The sequence below is a fragment of the Schistocerca nitens genome, chromosome 10 (assembly GCF_023898315.1).
Source record: "Schistocerca nitens isolate TAMUIC-IGC-003100 chromosome 10, iqSchNite1.1, whole genome shotgun sequence".
NCBI classification, from domain to species: Eukaryota; Metazoa; Arthropoda; class Insecta; order Orthoptera; family Acrididae; genus Schistocerca; species Schistocerca nitens.
The window spans coordinates 64,551,814-64,575,373 of record NC_064623.1 but is presented as its reverse complement, the minus strand read 5'-3'; the positions used below and the strand labels follow the sequence as shown (position 1 = coordinate 64,575,373).

Sequence of the window (23,560 nt, the reverse complement as noted above, 5' to 3'; positions counted from 1 at the left end):
CTGTCGATTCTGAAAAGAACAACCCTACCACTGAACTGTTCACAGTAACACACTCTCTGCCCTATCTTCCTAATCATAACGAATTCAACTCCCGTTCTGCTGCTGTTGATATTACCCGATTCTCATTTGACCAGAAATCCTCGTGTTCTGTCCGTCTCACTTCACTGACCCCTACCATGTCTAAATTTGGAACGTTGTACAAACTTATTGAAATAACTTACAGAATCGGGAGATGCGTCATTTTGTAGCAAAGAACCTCAAGTTTGATTCACATAGTGCGCTATTACACCATTCGCCATCAGCATTACCAGCTTTGTCTACCTTAATATGACTACATTAATAGCAATGTGTATCTCGATATACTTGAAAGCTTCTTAATTCCATAGATCGATGAAGATTACCGAGGTAGGTGGTTTTCTACCAGCAAGACGATGGACCATCTTACTTTGTCACGGAAGTCCGAGGTTCCCTCGATAATCGCTTCACTGATATCCTTTCACCTTGAATTTTAATTCCACTCCTGAACCTTCCTTTATTTCCATCATTGCTTCTTCGATGTACAGATTGCTGTAGGGGCGAAAGACTAAATCCCTGTCTTACAGACTTCTTAATCCTAGTACTTAGATCTGGCCGTGAAGGGCCCACTGCACAGCCTTCTTGCTTCCCAGATTTGACACCAGCGGATTTCTTTCTCTGGGGTTTCGTTAAAGAACGTGTGATGTTCTTACCCTACTAAACAATTTAGCCGACCTGAAAACTCGAATCGACGTTACCGTTGCACAACTAAGTCCGATTTTCTGCAGTGAGTGTGGGAAGATGTTGCTTACCGGTGGGATGTATGCCGCATCGCAAACAGTAATCACATCTAAAACATGACACTTGATGATTTTATGTGATACTTAAAGTTGTCTGCTACTAAGTGACACATCTACCAATTCTGTAAGTTATCGTAATAATTTCCGACACCATTTCAAAGTTGTATAGTCCTTCTTGACTCACCTTGTGTTTCTCTGTCAGCTTCCCCAATATTCTTCATCTGCATAACGAAACGAGAAAGCCAGTTCTCAGTGTCTGCACGCTATAATAAAACATTACTTTTGTTTTCGACCTTTTTCCACATAAAACCCATGGATATCAGTACTTTTCTGATACACAATGTTCCACTTCCAGTCTATTTTGTTGTGTAGAACTGGATTGTACCGACTCGGTACAATCCTCCTAGCTGCGTAAAATTCTGCTATCGTCGACCATTACTTTTGTCCCTCACTTTCTTTCCCTAAGTTAAAAGGGATATATAGATTTACAAGGGCCGCGCGGGATTAGCCGAGCAGTCTTAGGCGCTGCAGCCATGGACTGTGCGGCTGGTCCCGGCGGAGGTTCGAGTCCTCCCCCGGGCATGGGTGTGTGTGTTTGTCCTTAGGATAATTTAGGTTAAGTAGTGTGTAAGCTTAGGGACTGATGACCTTAGCAGTTAAGTCCCATAAGATTTCACACACATTTGAACATTTTGAGATTTACAAGGAAATGTGTTCTACACTGCATGCAGTCTTTAGCATGTCGGACTGTACTTTAATAGGAATGTGTTTCGAAACAATACAACAACCAGCAGTGTTCCTATACGAAGCAATGCAGCAGTAATGAAATGTACAATATAAAGTAATTGGGACGAAGCAGTAGGCTCGTTCAAAGTCATCTCCCACAAAATATCTGGAATGAAAATTCAGCTTTTCTTGCCAGGCGTTTTCGGCGATTCGCCAGGATGGTTCTCGGAAAACTGTTTAAATCTCCCAATGCTACGCCTACTTTGTCACGCGTAAGTAGCAGCTCTCACGGAAATTTGTGGACGCGGTGGAGTAACTGTGGCGTACAGGGAGTACTGGAAGTGGATGGTTTACTCTCGTTATCGTCCGATGTGAGAATGCCTCTCTACCTGGCTTGGAATCATTCGCCGACCGAGATGTCATCGCTTACAAGACCTGGCATTGTGGAATAGCTGCTAAGAGCCAATCTAGACCTAGTTATGTATATACTAATATGCCTTTTACATTTTCGCAGCATTCAGTTACAAGCAATACAATATGGCGAGCATCTCTACGTAGTACTGATCTACTTCTAGGAATAGGCCTACCAGGCGACTTCCAAGATGGGCTAGGGACTATCCCATCACTGATTTCGATAACGTATCGTCCAGTAAAACAACGAAAACTATGAAGTGCGGAACAATATCAAAGTAGACGACAAAGGTACGGTCATATACCTAATATTGCTTCACGGCGTTACATTACTGTACTATGTTCATCGTAAGAATAAATGTGATGTGAACATTACACCATGTATTATTCCGCATGTGCTCGAATCTCATTGGATTTCGTTTCACGTGATGCGGAAGCCAAGCTCTCACAATTAGGATCCTAAGCATAAGTTTCATGCTGTGTTACGCCGGCATCTGTGACTGAGCGGTTCTAGGCGCTTCAGTGCGGAACCGCGCTGCTGCTACGGTCGCAGGTTCGAATCCTGCCTCGGGCCTGGATGTGTGTGATGTCCTTAGGTTAGTTAGGTTTAAGTAGTTCTGAGTCTAGGCGACTGATGACCCCAGATGTTAACTCCCATAGTGCTCAGAACCATTTTGCTGTGTTACATGCACATCAACTAGCTACAATGCAGGACATCAGCTTTACCGGCGCATTTAAATTGGACAGCAATGGCCAGCCAGCGGTCCAACTAACCTACAATGATGTGACAAGTTGCAGTTCAGACTTACAGAGAAACGAGCAGAGAAATAACATGGCTTCGAATGTCATTTAATTTTTAAAGATAATGAACTAACATTCTGCACAACTCCAGCTCTACTGCACGCTTCTTACAAGGGAACCTCCCCATCGCACCCCCCTCAGATTTAGTTATAAGTTGGCACAGTGGATAGGCCTTGAAAAACTGAACACAGATCAATCGAGAAAACAGGAAGAAGTTGTGTGGAACTATGAAAAAAATAAGCAAAATATACAAACTGAGTAGTCCATGTGCAAGATACGCAACATGAAGGACAACCTGAGTTCAGGAGCGCCGTGGTCTCGTGGTTAGCGTCAGCAGCTGTGAAGATCTTAATTTTTACTTTCAGACAATTATGTGACGCACATGCCGTCACCAGTGTCGTATAGAATATATCAGACGTGTTTTCCTGTGGAGGAATCGGTTGACTTGATGACCTTGCTATCAAATGTTATCGGTTCCCATTGGAGAGGCACGTCCTTTCGTGTACTAATCGCACGGTTTTGCGGTGCGGTCGCAAAACACAGACATTAAACTTATTACAGTGAACAGAGACGTCAACGAACGAACGGACACCGAGCGAGGTGGCGCAGTGGTTCAAATGGCTCTGAGCACTATGGGACTCAACATCTTAGGTCATAAGTCCCCTAGAACTTAGAACTACTTAAACCTAACTAACCTAAGGACATCACACACACCCATGCCCGAGGCAGGATTCGAACCTGCGACCGTAGCAGTCCCGCGGTTCCGGACTGCAGCGCCAGAACCGCTAGACCACCGCGGCCGGCGTGGCGCAGTGGTTAGACCCTGGACTCGCATTCGAGAGGACGACGGTTCAATCCCGCGTCCGGCCATCCTGATTTAGGTTTTCCGTGATTTCCCTAAATCACTCCAGGCAAATGCCGGGATGGTTCCTCTGAAAGGGCACGGCCGACTTCCTTCCCCATCCTTCCCTAATCCGATGAGACCGATGACCACGCTGTCTGGTCTCCTTCCCCAAAACAACCAACCAACCAACCAACGAACAAACAGATCATAACTTTGCGAAAAAAAAGAAGTAGATTTTTCACTCGAAGGATGACTTGAACCAAGGACCTCTCGTTCCGCAGCTGCTCACGCTAACCACGGGACCACGGTGCTCCTGAGCCTACCCTGTCCATGAAGTTGCTTATCATGCGCATGGACTACTCAGTTTGTATATTTTGCTAATTTTTTTCATAGTTAACTTCTTCCTGTTTTCTCGATTGATCTGTGTTCAGTTTTTCAAGGCCTATCCACTGTGCCAACTTATAACTAAATATGAGGGGGGGGGGGGGGGGGTGCGATGGGGAGGTTCCCTTGTTAGGTGACCAGACGGAAAGCATAAAATGCTTTCCTTCTCACCTAACATAGTGTTCTAATTACAAATAAGGCCGCCCGGTTGGCCGTGCGGTCTAACGCACGACGTTCCGGCCGGGAAGGAGCGCATGGTCCGCGGCACGAATCCGCCCGGCGGATTTGTGTCGAGGTCCGGTGAACCGGCCAGTCTGTGGATGGTTTTTAGGCGGTTTTCCATCTGCCTCGGCGAATGCGGGCTGGTTCCCCTTATTCCGCCTCAGTTACACTCCGGGAGGCGCAGAACGCTATGCGCAGAAAGCAACGTGTTTTCTCAGTTGTGCGCATGACGTCACGGTGGAAGCAGCTGTGCCAAACAGTACACAGTTCGAATTGTGTGTGATTGTTTTTCTTGTGTTGTTTTGTGTTTGAAGGAGTATTTTGATTGAGTTCTTTCTTCTGAGGTACTCAGTCAACAGCGGAAACATTCGGAATTCGAGAGTGTTAACGGTTTTTGCTGTAATTAATATTTGATTCGGAACTGAAATAGTTGGCGACAGTGGACAGCGGGATCAACATTGTGTTCGCCAGCTCTATAGTTTATGGTTCGTCCTGTGCAATTCTTATTGGAGAATCTACAAGTGAGTGAGAAAATTAATTTTTACAATGCCAGGCTGTGCTGTTACGGGCTGTTTTTCTTACAACCGGAGCACAAAGGGAACTTACGTAATCTATCACAGTTTCCCGCGTAATGAAACATTACAAAAACTATGGTTGTCGAAATGTTGTAGGAAAGACAGTGTAAATGTTGCGCATGCACGAATATGGTCTCGCCATTTCGCAGAAACAGATTACTCAAGGGATTTACAGTCTGAATTGCTTAATTTGCCCCGAAAAAGAATGCTCAAGCCAGATGCAGTTCCTTCGTGCAATTTGCCGTGCAGTAGTGCGACTGTCAATGTGTCACCCGCAACAGAAGACAGAACCAAACGGTATAAGAAACGAGAACTACATAAGAGATCTCTGGAAACTCTGGAAAAGCTGTCACCAAATAAGGAACATCGTAATAAGAGCACATGTACCGATGACAGTTTTTTTTCAGACACAGATAAAGTTACTTTGTATGAATACTATAGCGGCTTTAGAAAGAAGGAATGCTGTCCTTACAAACAAGTGTGTGCAACTTCGAGCTCTTAAGTAAATTCATTTCAATGCGATTAAATGAATAGTTTCTGATTTATTTGAGCCGAGGTTTCGAATTTCAAGTGTGTGTCAGTGTGGTTGTGATCTGATATTTTACCGATGTGTGAGGCATAAGCTGCGAAAGAATATAACTCATCAGTTTTAATTGTAATATTTTAGCAGCAGAAAAGCAGTTTAGACATCTCAATTCTGGTATAAACAAAATCTTCCGCCAAAAACTTGACGTAAACGCGCATGCCGTGTCGTCTGCTTGTGAGCGCTCGCTTCCACGCTGACGTCACTAGGCCAGCCAATGGCAGAGCAGAGCGCTTACTGCCCAACCTTATTATTTAGTAACCTTGAGTTACACTATGTCGGCGATTGCTGCGCAAACAAGTTCTCCACGTACGCGTACACCACCCTTACTCCACCACGCAAACATAGGGGCTACACTCGTCTGGTGTGAGACGTTCCCTGCGGGGTCCACCGGGGTCCGAACTGCACAATAACCCTGGGTTCGGTGTGGGACGGTGGAGGGGTGAAGTGGACTGCGGTAGTCGTCGTGGGGTTGTGGACCACTGCGGCTGCGGCGAGGACGGAGCCTCTCCGTCGTTTCTAGATCCCCGGTTAACATACATACATACAATTACAAATAAGAGTGGTGAATATTCCGAACTTAAACACAGGGTAATTTTTCTGAGCGAGCTGTGTGTTATGCAAAAGCATACTGCAGGCATTTCACCGTAATGATGAATACTGAAGCCACTGAAGGTACTGATTACAGTCAGTCGTCTGGTAGTCTCTTAGCTCCTGCCTTATCCTAGAAATTAATTTCAGTTCTGGAACGGGCTTCTGTTATGTTGGTAACGAGTCGATCAACAAGAGAATCCACGAAGCCACCTAGGCGCCGCATTTTCTCCTCTTCTTTTATGACGTGCCGTCCTATATGCCTCCAGTGTTCGGCAGTGACATGTGAAAAAGCTGAGCGCGTTAGTTCCAGTACTTCTGGCAGCTTGAAGGTCTTGTTGAAATCCTTTAACTTGGCTCCACATCAGTCCTGCTGGGTTCATATTGTAGTGGTACAGTGGCAAATGTATAAATGTACCATGTGGATGGTGTGTTCGATGCTGTGAAAAGTCTTATCGTGTTTCTACGTCACTGACCACTCCGGTTCGTGTGAGAGTAGTCTATGGTATGAAACGATGGACATAATCCAAATAAAGAGAATTTGGTTTTTCATTATTACCCAAATAAATTAAACTGTTACATTTTCTTAATTTAATAACCTTTATTAAAAATCTTTCATAAAATGTCGATAATTAAGAATTTATGTATGAAATGAAAACAGCAATTTAGTATGCAATATGCAATTAGGAATAAGAAGAGGCGCCTTATTCATAAAAAATGATGATGAATTTTACAACTAGGAGCTGTAGTTATTTCAAATTGAACAAAAAAAAAGGATGAACACGGCGAGTCTTGAAACAGCGCCTCATAAACTGCTCTTACGCTAGCAAGTCCGTTATACAACGAATGTGTATTGGTATCCCAACTGTATCAAATACAGTCACAGGGAAAACTTCAAACCCGATTTTTTTCTGTAGATTTATGGAAAAACATTAAAAACAACATATATCTCGGCATTTTATCCGTGTTACACACGAGCGTTTCACCACGGAGCAGGAAGCAGCCTCAGGCAGTATCGTAATGCATATTAACAGCGCGACAATCAGAACGTAACAGTAACTGTGACTGTACACGATTTTTTAAATAAAAGCTACATAGCTAAAGCGTGATTAACGAAAATTTTGCTGGCTGTTAGTACATTAGAATATCTTTAAGTTACATTTAAAGTAACGTAACGTAATAAGATATCTACTACATAAGTAAGGCTTGTTTCCAAGAGTACAACAACACCAGTGTACGTGTGCTACGACTTCTGACCAATTATCGCGTTTGTGTTCGTTTTCATGAAATTCATTCTTATGACGAACATTATATAGAGTGCCAAAGGTGGATCTTTTACTGAAGCCTGACGTTTAGTGAGCTAAGATGGCGGCGTCATGACGTTTGCGTATGGCACTACTACGATTTTCTGAGACGAAATAAACGTTGTAAGCTTTACGAGATGGTCTAAACAAATTCTGCAGTTGAGCAAATATTTTACGTGCTGGTTGAGCGTAACACATTGTAGTATCTTGTTACAAGAGAATCAAGTTATATAATACGTTTACAGCAGATTGTAGTTTTCGTAAGAATACTCAAATAAATAAAAACAGTTGTTATAAACGACAAATAGCACATTCTGCTTATAAGAGCAAAGTTGAGCAAAACTGGTAAAAAGCATACATTAAGCTAGTCTGTTAATACTAGATTTATTAATCCCTTTAAAAGATACATTAACTACTTAAACATTACCGGTATTTCAGATGGCAGAAACTGTAATGTAATTATTTAGGCTCACGTACACAACAAAAGCAAAAATAGGTAAAAACTGGGTTGTTTTGAAAATCAGCCTTATGCAAACACAATTAGTTTATTTTTATATTTCCCCAGACATGTTTCGACTCCAATGTGTCATCTTCTGTGGATTAAATTTTTATTTCTGTAAAGTACAATATCACTGCTGTAGGCCTAAGAAATACAATATTTGCAATGTGCTTCGTTTTGTTTGGACACTCACCTTAAAATTACATCCCTAATTGAACAGTATTATTATACATCGATTTAATGCCCGTTTCCGGTTTTTTTTTCTTTTTTTTTTGACAGCATTTCATCTGAAAACTAACCATGAAAACGACGAAAACGAGCGCTAAAATCTTTTTTTTTGGTTTGACAGCATTTCATCTGCAAACTAACCATGAAAACGACGAAAACGAGCACTAAAATCGATATATAGTAATACAATTCAAGTAGCGATGTAATTTTAAGGTGAGTGTCCAAACAAAACGAAGCACATTGCAAATATTGTATTTCTTAGGCCTACAGCAGTTAAATTATTACAAATGTGATATTGTACTTTACAGAAATAAAAATTTAACCCACAGAAAATGACACATTGGTGTCGAAACATGTCTGGGGAGATAAAAAAATAAACTAATTGTGTTTTAAATCGAAAACACGGAATAACGAAAAGAGGCCCTTCAAACCTTAGTAAAATGAGTACAACAAAAATAGGTAAGATGTCTCTAGTTATGGTTGCATAGAGGTATGTTCCTTTCCTTGTATTTTCCATCTGCTGTACGAAAAATTACAGCCAAACATGACCCATTGTACGTATTGACCATTATGTCAAAAATCTAAAGATAACGTAGTTTCATCGGTTTATCGCCATTTTTACGACTGATGTGTCAGTAAATAAACAGCTGTTTACACATCGTTTGCGCTGGCCGCCACACAGCGATTCTAAACCGCTGGCTTTAATGACACCAATGATACTGCATACGATATTGCCAGTGTATGTCTGCGTGTTGGCTGCAGCCAAATAATAAATGACTGCAGACCGAAGCCTTCCGACGTCTACCGACTTCTACCGAGTCGTGATTAAGGAGTGCTCTGCCAACTAAAAATTAACAGTTTAACTATTAGCAATAAGCATTTGAAGTAAAACTGCTGTTAAGAATCATGTTATATTTCAACTACCCGGAAATCAAAAGTTATAACGATTATTTTTGCTGCGAAATAGCGAAGACATCTAAAACAATTCAATGACGCAAATTTGGTTAATAAACAAAGAACACTTCAGTTGAAATGGACAAATAACACTTATTTTTATCTAAACGATAGCATCATTGGAACAGCAAACAGAGGAAAATGGTAACAAACTCCTAAACAGTGCAAAGAAAAGGGTACTTCAAACACGTAGTTTGCCATGTCAAATTCCTTCAGATGTAAAGTGAATGAGTAACGCTTTCGAACTTTTCCATGTGTTTCCTATCTTCAACACAGAATCTGTAAGTTGAACATATTATGGGTACTGTATAACTGTTTTACATGCGTAAATTTACCGCTTATCGGAATTATCTCCTCGAGCTTTCACGAATAGAAATTAATCTTTATTTCTACTTTCTGTCTCCTGACCAACTTTGGTGTGGATTAAAGAGTCGGATTATATTTATATCAAAAGCTTTTTGAATTACTTGTACCCCTTATTTGAAATCCGAATGGAAGGGGGTTTGGCTAAATAATAATTACGGTGAAGCTGGGAAAGAACGGGAGTAATCGGTGTGGGACATTTCGAAGCTTAGCGTTTGAAGTTCTGAGACTCTTATTCTATCATTTAAAGTTTTCTTCTTCTTCTTCTTCTCGACACCTTTTCCTTGTTCTCGATATTACTCAGGCACACAAATTGCACTTAATTTCCGCCTTAGCGTCAACAACGACGCCACAAAGGCGGACTTTTGAGCTGTTACTATTATTACGCAAGGTCCGCTACGGCGCGTATCCACAACAAAGCCGAGGAGAAAATTTCAAAAATTCACAACGCTGTAATGCGACACGGAGCTCACAGAAGTCCGTAACGCGCCTGTTTTGTAATTAAGAAAATACTTAAGTTTCCACTGGAGTCTTTCCTGTGATCACGACAAGCCTTTCTGTAGCTCTGGTTTAAATTTCCCTGCCTCGCACTGGGTTATGCGGTTTGGCGGGGGACAGATGGACTGCCCCATCTGAGTGACATTGCAAGGTACGGGCCTGTTCCATTATTTAAACGTCCCCTCGTCTGTGATGAGCTACAACCGGCATGCTCTTGACGTCACGAAAGGCGGTTGGCATCGGTAATATCGAAAGTAATTAGAAGTCGCATCCCCTGTTACGGCGTCCTATATAATTGGAGTTATGACCACGTCGATCCACTGAAGGTGTCCGGAGCGCCAGAGTTGAGTCTGCGTTCGTCCCACCACTTGCGCAGAGCTGGGGTAGTAACGGTAGAGACTGCATCTGGAAGAAGCCGGGTTTCAGCGATGGAAAAGCAGAAAGGGAGGAGTCGGCAACTGAAGGATACGGGCAGTGCAGTTACGGAGGACCTCACTTGGGACGAGGTGAACTGCTCCGTCCTCGGGAACAACATTCGTCTCTTGTACTACATGGGCCTGTGGCCGCTGGGGAGTTCCCGGGCCTACCGCGCTTACACGGCGTTCAGCCTCAGCTTCAGCGCAGCCGCCATAGTGATGAAGGTCGTCGGGGCCTGTTACAACCTGAGCGACATCGACCAGGTGACGGGGGCGCTGAGCACCATCCTGCCGATGAGCGGCGGACTCGCCAACGGGCTGTTCCTCATGAGGCGGCGGCCCGCCATCTGCCGCATGGTGCGCTCCATCGACCGCCTGGTGGACCAGCAGCGCCGGTACTTCGAGCGCGACGATCGGATGGCGGCCGTCGTGGGTCGCGCCCAGAGGAAGACCCTGCTGGTGACGCTCGCGGTCTCGGGCTACCTGTTCGCGATCGCCGGCTACTGGATCTTCATCGCCTTCCTCGAGCCCCCCAGCAAGAGGATCATGCCGTTCGTCCAGCTGCCCTGGATGGCCAATTCGGGGCTCGGCCTCTTCTGGTTCACGTTCGCCCTGCAGCTCTACACGGCTCCCTTCTGCAGCTACACCACTCTCTTCGTGGAGTTCTTCTACCTCGCAGTCATGCTGCACCTTTCTGCCCAGTTCAAGGTCCTCGGCAGCCGCTTTGCGAGCCTAGGACGGTCCCAGGGATCCAAAGCTAAGGCTGGGACCGAGTCGGATCTGGCGACAGCGGACTCCAATGCGGTGTACGACGAACTGCGTCTGTGTGTCGAAACGCATCAGGAACTGCTCAGGTAAACAGAATTAGTGAATTGCACTCGAACCTGCAGTAATAAATAGTGACACAAAGTAGAATACAAGGGCCGCGCGGGATTAGCCGAGTGGTCTAGGGCGCTGCAGTCATGGACTGTGCGGCTGGTCCCGGCGGAGGATCGAGTCCTCCTTCGGACATGGGCGTGTGTGTGTGTGTTTGTCCTTAGGATAATTTAGGTTAAGTAGTGTGTAAGTTTAGGGACTGATGACCTTAGCAGTTAAGTCCCATAAGATTACACACACACACACACACACACACTCCTTGCGCCTCCTGCAAGGAGGAGAAATGCGTACCATCACGTTTCCGACTTCGATGAAAGTCGGATTGTAGCCTATCGTGATTGCGGTTTAACGTATCGCGACATTGCTGCTCGCGTTGGTCGAGGTCCAATGACTGTTACCAGAATATGGAATCGGTGGGTTCAGGAGGGTAATACGGAACGCCGTGCTGGATCCCAACGGCCTCGTATCACTAGCAGTCGAGATGACACGCATCTCATCCGCACGGCTGTAACGGATCGTGCAACCGCGTCTCGATCCCTGAGTCAACAGATGGCGACGTTTGCAAGACAACAACCATATGCACGATCAGTTCGACGACGTTCGCGGCAGCATGGACTATCAGCTCGGAGACCACGGCTGCGCTTACCCTTGACGCTGCATCACAGACAGGAGCGCCTGCGATGGTGTACTCAACGACGAACCTGGGTGCACGAATGGCAAAACGTCATTTCTTCGGATGAATCCAGGTTCTGTTTACAGCATCATGACGATCCCATCCGTGTTTGGCGACATCGCGGTTAACGCACATTGGAAGCGTGTATTCGTCATCGCCATACTGGCGTATAACCCGGCGTGATGGTATGGGGTGCCATTGGTTACACGTCTCGGTCACCTCTTGTTCGCATTGACGGCACTTTGAACAGTGGACGTTACATTTCAGATGTGTTACGACCCGCGGCTCTACCGTTCATTCGATCCCTGCGAAACCCTGCATTTCAGCAGCATAATGCACGACCGCATGTTGCAGGTCCTGTACGGGCCTTGCTGGATACAGAAAATGTTCGAATGCTGCCCTGGCCAGCGCATTCCCCAGATCTCTCACCAAATGAAAACGTCTGGTCAATGGTGGCCGAGCAACTGGCTCGTCACAATACGCCAGTCACTACTCTTGATGAACTGCAGTATCGTGTTGAAGCTGCATAGTCACCTGTACCTGTACACGCCATCCAAGCTTTGTTTGGCTCAATGCCCAGGCGTATCAAGACCGTTATTACGGCCAGAGGTGGTTGTTCTGGGCACTGATTTCTCAGGATGCATGCACCCAAATTGCATGAAAATGTAATCACATGTCAGTTCTAGTATAACATATTTGTCCAATGAATACCCATTTATCATTTGCATTTTTTCTTGGTGTAGCAATTTTAATCGGCAGTAGTGTAGTTGACGTCAAGGTGAAACGTATCCGATAAATGAAGTTGTTGTAACTATGAACAGAACAGCTGTCCTATTTGTTCGTGGGTGTATGTTTATAATACAGAGTGAGTCAAAAAGGACTTTACAGCTCTGGAAAGATATAGAAATTTATTTAGATAACTTGCAGACTCGGTATATGTGTCATTTTGTAGCCGGCCGCGGTGGTCTAACGGTTCTAGGCGCTCAGTCTGGAACCGCGCGACTGCTACGGTCGCAGGTTCGAATCCTGCTTCGGGAATGGATGTGTGTGATGTCCTTAGGTTAGTTAGGTTTAAGTAGTTCTAAGTTCTAGGGGACTGATGACCTCAGAAGTTAAGTCCCATAGTGCTCAGAGCCATTTGAACCTTTTTTTTTTGTCATTTTGTAACAGAGCTTCAGCTAAAAGTGCCAAGTGTCATTTTGTTTCGATGTGATTACCATTTGTGAGCCGGCAAACGTAACACCGGTAGCCAATTTCTTTTCACACTCGTTACAGCGAATTGGCGTAACTTGCGCAACGGCAAAGTTTTCAGGTCGGCTATATTGCCTGGTAGGGGAGGAACGTTGGTACGGTCTTTAATGAAACCCCAGAGAAAGGAATCCAATGGTATCATGTCTAGGGTGCGGGCTGGCCTATCCACCGACCTGGGAAGCGATTATCGAGGGCACCTCGAATTTCCGTGAGGAAATGACGTGATGTACCGTCTTGCTGGTAGTAAACTATCCAACCTCGGTCATCTTCATTTACCTGTCTTGCAGAGTTCGTTACATGTAACCAAAACAGACAGTGAGCACACTCCACACTCGTGAAAGATTTCAAGTGTGCACTATGCTGGCGCTCCTGGAGGCAGAATGGGATAGTGATGCACTACATGAATGAAACTTGAGGTTCTTTGTTACAAAATGACACTTCTACGAATTCTCTAAGTTATGTCAATAAATTTCTTTATTATTCCAAAAAAAAAAAAAACGTTGGAAAGTCCTTTTTGACTCACCGTGTGTATGAACCATAACAAACCCCTCGCCTAAATGTGAATATGTACAAATAAAAAAAAATCTAGATGCTCCATTTGAATGTAAAATTGTAATAATTGAGTCAGTCCTTAACATCTCGACATATGAAGACCTGGATTGTGAATAATGGTAAGGGACAGTCGATGAGAAACATAGTTTCTGCATGTAAAACCTGTCAGGTAATGTGCTTGATTGACATTAGTTGACAGCTCCATGATCAGTAAAGAGTTGGCATACTCTCACTAATGGTAAGTTACTATGGATGTCTGCATGTTAACTGTAGTAAGTCCGAAAGACTTGGCTGCCATTAGTAGTAAGGTTGTGGTGTTCATGCCACATAAATAGGTACTAGAGACGATTTGTACAATAATCAGGTGAACGTTAATAATTCTTTAAGCAAATACGCGATGTTAAGTTGTGTTTCTTATGATTTGAGTGAATTTTTGTGACATTGTGATGGCAGAAATGTTAAGGGCCGTCCTAAACGTTGTGCTGAATCGCAGATTGATTTTTGAGGTTGTTGTGTTTCATTATGTCAAAAATTGGTAATGCAAATGTTAGTACCATAAAACGAAACAATTCGGATCGTTTAAATGTTTATTTTTCGAGGTCTGACAGTCAGTTTTCCTTAACTCGCCCAGAAAGTAAACAGTGGTAAGTAAATGCCAACCCATGTTAAGTGATTCAGTTTGCAAGTAAATATTGGTAAGTGCCAGTAATGTACACTTCAGAATAAAACTTTGGATGGAATTAACAATTTTAAAAACATGCATTTACTTGAAAACAATTAGAGTGGATGTACTTGAAATATTTTTTATAAGATTTTATTGAAGCTTCACAGTGCAGTTGCCGAAACAATCAGATTGTCTCCTACCGTTCTGTACAGCTAATATCTTTATATGTATATTACATCTGTAAATGCTGTTTCAATATTTGAAGTGTAGTGTATAGCTAAAAATCATACAGTTGCAATTAGAATTACTAGGTATAATACTAACAATGATTTGAAATTCCATCAAAATCAAATATTTGTGGGCGCTAGTAAATCAGTTAAAGAGTTTTTAATAATTGTAAATAAAGTATGTTTTAATCTTAATTTATTAGCGTAACTATGTTATTTTAAGATAGATCCTCGACAAATATTAGTAATATTAACAACTGCAAAAGAATCACAAAACTGAAGCAATAATTCCAGGAATGAATAAAGAAGGAATTAGTAAAGTGTCTGGCTTTTGCAGTCGATTTTGGAATACAGTCAGAAAATCTGACAGACACAATTATTCAGATAAAACTTCTGGAAGAAATAGCAAATAGGATTGTTCTCAAAATTTTAGATGAACAAACAAAATTCATGACAAACATAAAAAATGCTCCTACATTTATAGAAACAAAAATTAGGTAGAATAAAGCGAGTAAGTTGACACATATATGTTGTAGAAACTCTCGAACAGAATGGACTCGAGAAATTTGCAGTAGACGTAAGAGTTAACGAAATGGAGAGAGCATATGGTTCGACAAAGAACGTTTACAACAAGAAATACATATTTAGAGAAACAAAACTAAAACATTATACCACAGTGGCACAACCAGAGTAGTTCAATGGATGTATATGCCTAACAATGAACTATAAGCTGGACAGAATAGAGGTACTTGAAAGATGGATAGTTAGAAAAATAATGGGTTCAATACAATCTACAGATGGCTGGAAAATGAGAATATGTGCGAAACTATAGAGAATGTTTTGGAAGCAATGGCTAAAACAAGATTAATATGAATGCCAAAAGGCTCACGAAACAGTTATTCGTGTATTTCTGGAAGAAGAAATCAACAATAGTATGGATTACAGGAATAAGGAAAGATCTAGAAAAAAACAGTATCAAGGAATCAGAAATACCAGAGGGAAATCTTTTTAACAACAGTACAGGAGATAAAAGGAATGAGGAACAACATGGACAGAATAAAGGAAAAGAGGACATGAGGAGCGATGAATGGGTACTGGAAAAGAAAAAAACGACAAGGAAAGAGGAGGAGCTGATTTTGTTAGCTGATCCTAGTTGAGCAAAATGAAAGTTGTGCTAGAAATTTCTCTTCTCCCCAATTCTATTCAGTACCTCCTCATTAGTTATGTGACCTACCCATCTAATCTTCAGCATTCTTCTGTAGCACCACATTTCGAAAGCTTCTATTCTCTTTTTGTCCAAACTATTTATCGTCCATGTTTCACTTCCATACATGGCTACGCTTAATACAAGTACTTTCAGAAACGACTTCCTGACACTTAAGTCTACACTCGGTGTTAACAAATTTCTCTTCTTCAGAAACGCTTTCCTTGCCATTGCCAGTCTGCATTTTATATCCTCTCTACTTCGACCATCATCAGTTATTTTGCTACCCAAATAGCAAAACTCCTTTATTACTTTAAGCGTCTCATTTCCTAATCTAATTCCCTCAGCATCACCCGATTTAATTCGACTACATTCCATTATCCTCGTTTTGATTTTGTTGATGTTCATCTTATATCCTCCTTTCAAGATACAGTCCATTCCGTTCAACTGCTCTTCCAGGTCCTTTGCTGTCTCTGACAGAATTACAATGTCAACGGCGAACTTGAAAGTTTTTATTTCTTCTCCATGGATTTTAGTACCTACTCCGAATTCTTATTTTGTTTTCTTTACTGCTTGCTCAATCCCTTTCACGTCCCTCGACTCTTATAACTGCAATCTGGTTTCTGTAAAATTGTAAATAGCCTTTCGCTCCCTGTATTTTACCCCTACCACCTTCATAATTTGAAAGCGAGAATTCCAGTCAACACTGTCAAAAGCTTTTTCTAAGTCTACAAATGCTAGAAACGTAGCTTTGGTTTGTGGACACGCCGTTGACTACCTGTCTGCTGACGGCGAAAAAAAGTCTCCTTGAGTTTTCCGCACTTCCTTAATGAACGACATTGCGGAATCGTCTGCAATCCGAAAAACAGTTTTCGTCTAATTTCCTTTGTGGTATCATTGATAACCCATCTCGGAGTTGATCCAAAAGGGCTCTATTACTTAAGACCTTATTCCATATGCACGTACCTTCGTTAACAGCACACAATGGGGCACAGTTAAACGTCTTCCAGACTAGAAGGATGGTATCTGCCTGTGCCCTTCATCCATAGTTCTCAATATATGATGTGAGAAAAGGAAAAGCTGAGCTACGCACGAGCTTCCTAAGAACATGCTACTTCTTAGATGTAAGACGTTGAGACCAAAGAAATTTTATTACATGCGAACTGAGGATATGTTCAAGGATTCTGTAGCAAACTGACGTTAGTGATATTGGTGTACGCCTCAGTAGTCCTACCAAGTATGACGAATTCCTGCTCGCTCTTCCTCGTGATGTCGGTTTCCTGCTACGCTCGGTGATATATACGTATATAAAACAACTTATTAATGTAAAAATGAACATGAAAAGTCAAAACAACAAGAAATTTCTTTTTTTGTGAGGTTATCTCTTTCGGTCTGTTTTAGACCATCTTCAGACCTATCACCATGATGGTTCAAAATGGTTCAAATGGCTCTGAGCACTATGGGACTTAACTTCTGAGGTCATCAGTCCCCTAGAACTTAGAACTACTTAAACCTAACTAACCTAAGAACATCACATACATCCATGCCCGAGGCAGGATTCGAACCTGTGACCGTAGCGGTGGCGCTGTTACAGACTGTAGTGCCTAGAACCTCCCGGCCACCTCGGTCGGCTCACCATGATGGTAAACGATGGTGGTGAACGGAGCAGGCGCTACGACTCCACGAATGCTAACGCTACCTTCATGATAGTAGGTCTGAAGATGGTCTAAAACAGACCGAAACCGGTTACCTCATAAAAAAGAAGTTTCTTGCGGTTGTGACTGTACATGTTCACTTTAAGTAAAATAAACCACTGCTGTGCAAGATAAATGTTCCCAAAAACAACTCAATAATGTGCTTTGTACCTCTACTCCACGTTCCCTACGCTTTCCATGGTTCCCGGCAGAGGGAATGAGACGTGGTGGGCAAGCCTCAGATGGCGACCCCTTCACACTTTGCCCCTACCCCTCCCATTGGATGCCAGGAACGTTCCTTTGGGGGAAAAAATTTCGCCGTAGTTAAGCAACTTTGGGCACGGCTACTGCTTGGATGGGTGACCGTTTGGAGGAAACCGGGTGCCGTTTGTTTTCAGGACCTGCGGCCTCTGAAGTGGCGTCCAAGTGAAAGACGGGCACGAGGTGCTACACGACATTATTGTTATTATTATCATTTGTGAGGCATCTAGAACTGAGTGATCACCAACTCAACCGGCACGGGTCCCGAAAGCGCCAGTTACCTCCATCCAACCCGCGCTTTTCTCACAAGATGTCCTGAAATCTGTGAATCTAGGTAATTAACTGGAAGCAGTATTTCTCGATTTCTGGACAGTTTTTGACTCGGTATCCCACCAACGGCTATTAACCAAAGGTCCTGAGTAAGTTTGGTACTGGTTCGATCTCCAGCTCTCCAGTGCGGCAGCTCAATTTGATTTTACGTGTGCTGTCGTTCGCCTACAGCTGGCGGGGTTTTGGAGAGGCTGCTTCTAGCGGCGAGCCCAGGCACTCACGAGTAGTCGGTCCGCGAAGCGAAACAAGTTCTGCCCCATGGCTGCGACTTCTTGGGGCATCTGTCAGTGTTTATCTGAGAGACCGTAACGAGTGTAGGCGCAGCCGTTGTAACGCTGATGTCTGCTAGGTGCAAGGGCAAACCTCAATCTGACTCAGCATTGGGCAGCCTCTGCATCCTTGTGAAGTACTTGACGCGACTGCGTCTTGGCAGACCTGAGTCATTTGTTGGACATCGAACCTACTGGGTGTGACCTGGTACACTCTGCAGTATGGTGGCCGCGTTTGGGGGAACTGTTGACCCAAACCGTTGGACGTACCTTTTGGCAGGGTGCTGTCTGCAAGAGGTGGGCATCACGTGTGTTCGCTGGATGAGGTGTTCCCTTGAAAACGAGCTGTTTTCCTGGGCCACTTTCTCCTCGTGTTATTGTCCTAAGAATTCACCTTGAACGACATTTGTATATTTTTATTGTATTTAGCACTCATGTGAATAATCTCACACTTATCGTTATTTAGGGTCAAGTGACACTTTTCGCACCATTCAGATATCTTTTCTAAATCCTTTTGCACTTTGTTTTGGTCTTCTGATGACTATATTAGTCGATAAACGACAGCGTCATCTGCAAACAACCGAAGACGGCTGCTCAGATTGTCTCCCAAATCTTTTATATAGATAAGGAACGACAAAGGGCCTATAACACTACCTTCGGGAACGCCAGAAATCACTCCTGTTTTACTCGATGACTTTCCGTCAGTTACTACGAACTGTGACCTCTCTGACAGGAAATCGCAAATCCAGTCACATAACTGAGACGATATTCCATAAGCACGGAATTTCACTACGAGCCGCTTGTGTGGTACAGTGTCAAAAGCCTTCCGGATATCCAGGAATACGGAATCGATCTGAAATCCGTTGTCAATAGCACTAACACTTCATTTGAATAAAGAGTTAGTTGTGTTTTACAGGAACGATGTTTTCTAAACCCATGTTGACTGTGTGTCAATAGACCGTTTCCTTCCAGGTAATTCATAATGTTCGAACACAATATATGTTCTAAAATCCTGCTGCATATTGACGTTAAGGATATGGGCCTGTAATTTAGTGGATTACTCCTACTACCTTTCTTGAATATTGGTGTGACCTGTGCAACTTCCCAGTCTTAGGGTATGGATCTTTCGTCGAGCGAACGGTTGTATATGATTGTTAAGTATGGAGCTAATGCATCAGCATTCCCTAACAGAAAACATGAAGTTGAAGCCTTAAAGCCTGGGCTAGGAGTAATGGAAGAAACTCGTTTGGCCAGATTAATCTTATTTTGTGCTGTTTCCAGCTCCTGGCCGAGTTTACGTCCCAAGAGTTGAAACATGGCGGCGTTCCATAATGACTTGGACAGCCATATCGTGGAATTTCATGGGCCCCCAAGGGTTGTATGACCATATTCATCTTTTGGATCTGCAACTGTAGTCTTTCTTTGTGTGTTTGCAGTTAAATTATAAGATATACTTGCCGCCTTTATGCGAAAACGTTTTTTTTTTATCTAACGGCGGGTTTTGTTTATTGAAAATTCTAAAGAGTGAACATATTTTTCAGGTTTTAACCGATCTAAAGAAGTGATGCCTAAGGAAAGTTTTTGTTCGTTCTGCTTCTTACCGTGATTTTACATTACATGGTTACACGATGTAAATGTGAATTTTATCGGCGAGTTAACACAGCCCTTGATTTTTAAAAAAAACGTGATTTTCGCGTGTCAAAATGTTTTGTGTACATGTTTGTTGTTACTTACATCTCTAAAAAGGGCCATCACAGAAGTTGGGAAGGAAAACATAGGTACAAAGAAGGTAGCTGCGAAGAAACCATGGGTAACAGAAGAAATACTTCAGCTGATTGATGAAAGGAGGAAGTACAAACATGTTCCGGGAAAATCAGGAATACAGAAATACAAGTCGCTGAGGAATGAAATAAATAGGAAGTGCAGGGAAGATAGGACGAAATGGCTGCAGGAAAAATGTGGAGACATCGAAAAAGATATGATTGTCGGAAGGACAGACTCAGCATACAGGAAAGTCAAAACAACCTTTGGTGACATTAAAAGCAACGGTGGTAACATTAAGAGTGCAACGGGAATTCCACTGTTAAATGCAGAGGAGAGAGCAGATAGGTGCAAAGAATACATTGAAAGCCTCTATGAGGGTGAAGATTCGTATGATGTGATAGAAGAAGAAACAGGAATCGATTTAGAAGAGATAGGGGATCCAGTATTAGAATCGGAACTTAAAAGAGCCTTGGAGGACTTACGGTCAAATAAGGCAGAACGGATAGATAGCATTTCATCAGAATTTCTATAATCAGTGGGGGAAGTGGCAACAAAACGACTATTCACATTGGTGTGTAGAATATATGAGTCTGGCGATATACCATCTGAATTTCGGAAAAGCATCATCCACACAATTCCGAAGACGGCAAGAGCTGTCAAGTGCGAGAATTATCGTACAATCAGCTTAACAGCTCATGCATCGAAGCCGCTTACAAGAATAATATACAGAAGAATGGAAAAGAAAATTGAGAATGCGCTAGGTGACGATCAGTTTGGCTTTAGGAAAAGTAAAGGGACGAGAGAGGCAATTCTGACGTTACGGCTAATAATGGAAGCAAGGCTAAAGAAAAATCAAGACACTTTCATAGGATTTGTCGACCTGGAAAAAGCGTTCGACAATATAAAATGGTGCAAGCTGTTCGAGATTCTGAAAAAGGTAGGGGTAAGCTATAGGGAGAGACGGGTCATATACAATATGTACAACAACCAAGAGGGAATAGCCCGCATCTCGTGGTCGTGCGGTAGCGTTCTCGCCTCCCACGCCCGGGTTCCCGGGTTCGATTCCCGGCGGGGTCAGGGATTTTCTCTGCCTCGTGATGGCTGGGTGTTGTGTGATGTCCTTAGGTTAGTTAGGTTTAAGTAGTTCTAAGTTCTAGGGGACTGATGACCATAGATGTTAAGTCCCATAGTGCTCAGAGCCATTTGAACCATTTGAACCAAGAGGGAATAATAAGAGTGGACGATCAAGAACGAAGTGCTCGTATTAAGAAGGGTGTAAGACAAGGCTGTAGCCTTTCGCCCCTACTCTTCAATCTGTACATCGAGGAAGCAATAAAAGAAAGGTTCAGGAGTGGAATTAAAATACAAGGTGAAAGGATGTCAATGATACGATTCGCTGATGACATTGCTATCCTGAGTGAAAGTGAAGAAGAATTAAATGATCTGCTGAACGGAATGAACAGTCTAATGAGTACACAGTATGGTTTGAGAGTAAATCGGAGAAAGACGAAGGTAATGAGAAGTAGTAGAAATGAGAACAGCGAGAAACTTAACATCAGGATTGATGGTCACGAAGCCAATGAAGTTAAGGAATTCTGCTACCTAGGCAGTAAAATAACCAATGACGGACGGAGCAAGGAGGACATCAAAAGCAGACTCGCTATGGCAAAAAGGGCATTTCTGGCCAAGAGAAGTCTACTAATATCAAATACCGGCTTTAATTTGAGGAAGAAATTTCTGAGGATATACGTCTGGAGTACAGCTTTGTATTGTAGTGAAACATGGACTGTGGGAAAACCGGAAGAGAAGAGAATCGGAGCATTTGAGATGTGGTGCTATAGACGAATATTGAAAATTAGGTGGACTGATAAGGTAAGGAATGAGGAGGTTCTACGCAAAATCGGAGAGGAAAGGAATATGTGGAAAACACTGATAAGGAGAAGGGACAGGATGACAGGACATCTGCTAAGACATGAGGGAATGACTTCCATGGTACTAGAGGGAGCTGTAGAGGGCAAAAACTGTAGAGGAAGACAGAGATTGGAATACGTCAAGCAAATAATTGAGGACGTAGGTTGCAAGTGCTACTCTGAGATGAAGAGGTTAGCACAGGAAAGGAATTCGTGGCGAGCCGCATCAAACCAGTCAGTAGACTGGTGACCAAAAAAAAAAAAGTTTTGTTGTGACTGATCCTTCTTCTTTTGCGTTCTAGGGTCATTACTCACGGGTATTAAATGTACTTTGTCTAATGTCGTTTTTTGTAAACGCCTTTTCACTTCGCAAAACGTGGTGACCTCTAGGTTGCTGTTTTTTCCTAACCCAGTCGGCGTTCATTTGTTCCTCAGAAAGCTTGACGCTGAATCTGAATTTTATTTACTCTTTCTCTTCTTTTCTCTCTTTCTCTGATTGTCTGTCTGTCTCTCTCTCTCTCTCTCTCTCTCTCTCTCTCTCTGTGTGTGTGTGTGTGTGTGTGTGTGTGTTAAATGACCATTTTGGCTGATGAGGTCCATCTCTTGCTAAAATGTTTTTTCCTCGATGGTGAAGCCAAGTTCCAAGACGACACGGCCATATTACGCGAGACAGTATGTTGTCTTATTGATGTTTGTATCTTTCGTCTACCTCATGTGTTCGACCAACCAATCTGATACTTTCTCTTTAGATCGTGGGCTGTATAGACTACGCAAGCCGCACTGTTCCATTCACGATTGCAGACCCAGCTCACTCCACTAGAAACGTAGGATTAGACTTACGTCCACTACACACGTGGCTCTCAGAACGATTTCTTATGGTGGAAAGAGTATGGAGCTACCGATTTAGAAAGTAGAGGTCATGAGAGTACGGTAACACTGTTTCTCAGAAGTTTTTTGTGAACTGTAACAGACAGAGCTGTACACGGTGTTCGAAAATTCCCGTTACAAACTTCTAGGGCTCGTAAAGGGGAGTGAGTACGTAACATTTTGAATAGGACCACAATATTAGCAATACCAGCACATGTATTCCACTGTCAGAAGCATCACAACGGTTTTCGACTCGTTCGTTTGCGGTACAGAAACCCTTACCTCAAACTGATTCATTTATCCTTCTGTATCAACCTAGAAAGTTTGTAAGGTCGTCACCAAATCACCCTGTATATAAACACATCAAAAAAAGTTTTGCAGAACCCCGGATCCCAGAACTCCTCAGAAAGACGTGGATATTGTATCACAGACACAGCCCCTATGACTGTTCAGGGATGTCACTACACCCGCCAAAAGATGTAAACAAACGTGCATGAGCAGCGTCTATTAGACAGAGGGGGTCCGACAGCCGATCACTTCTAGTCATTCCACCAGGAAGGAGGTACACGGCTCGTGTTGTCTGTAGTTCAACCATGCCTAGACAGTCAATACCGCGGTTCGATCGCGTCCGCATTGTGTCCAGGCGTCCAGCAGTGAACCAAAGCGATGTTGTTCGGACATTCGGACATGGAGAAGATACAGAGAGACAGGAACTGTCGATCATATGTCTCGCTCAGGCCGCCCAAAGGCTACTACTGCAGTGGATGACCGCTACCTACGGTTTATGGCTCGACGGAACCCTGA

The 23,560-nt window shown here is 43.1% G+C and overlaps 1 protein-coding gene across 1 annotated transcript in view; it reads left to right on the top strand.

The window, feature by feature from the left end:
- Positions 1-10,828: 10,828 nt before the first annotated feature.
- LOC126210541 (odorant receptor Or2-like) overlaps positions 10,829-23,560 on the top strand; it is an 87,551-nt gene continuing 74,819 nt past the window's right edge. Inside the window, exon 1 of the mRNA XM_049939793.1 lies at positions 10,829-11,068. Within this exon, the coding sequence (XP_049795750.1) occupies positions 10,896-11,068 (173 nt within the window). The 5' untranslated portion in view covers positions 10,829-10,895. The remainder of the gene's footprint in view (positions 11,069-23,560) is intronic.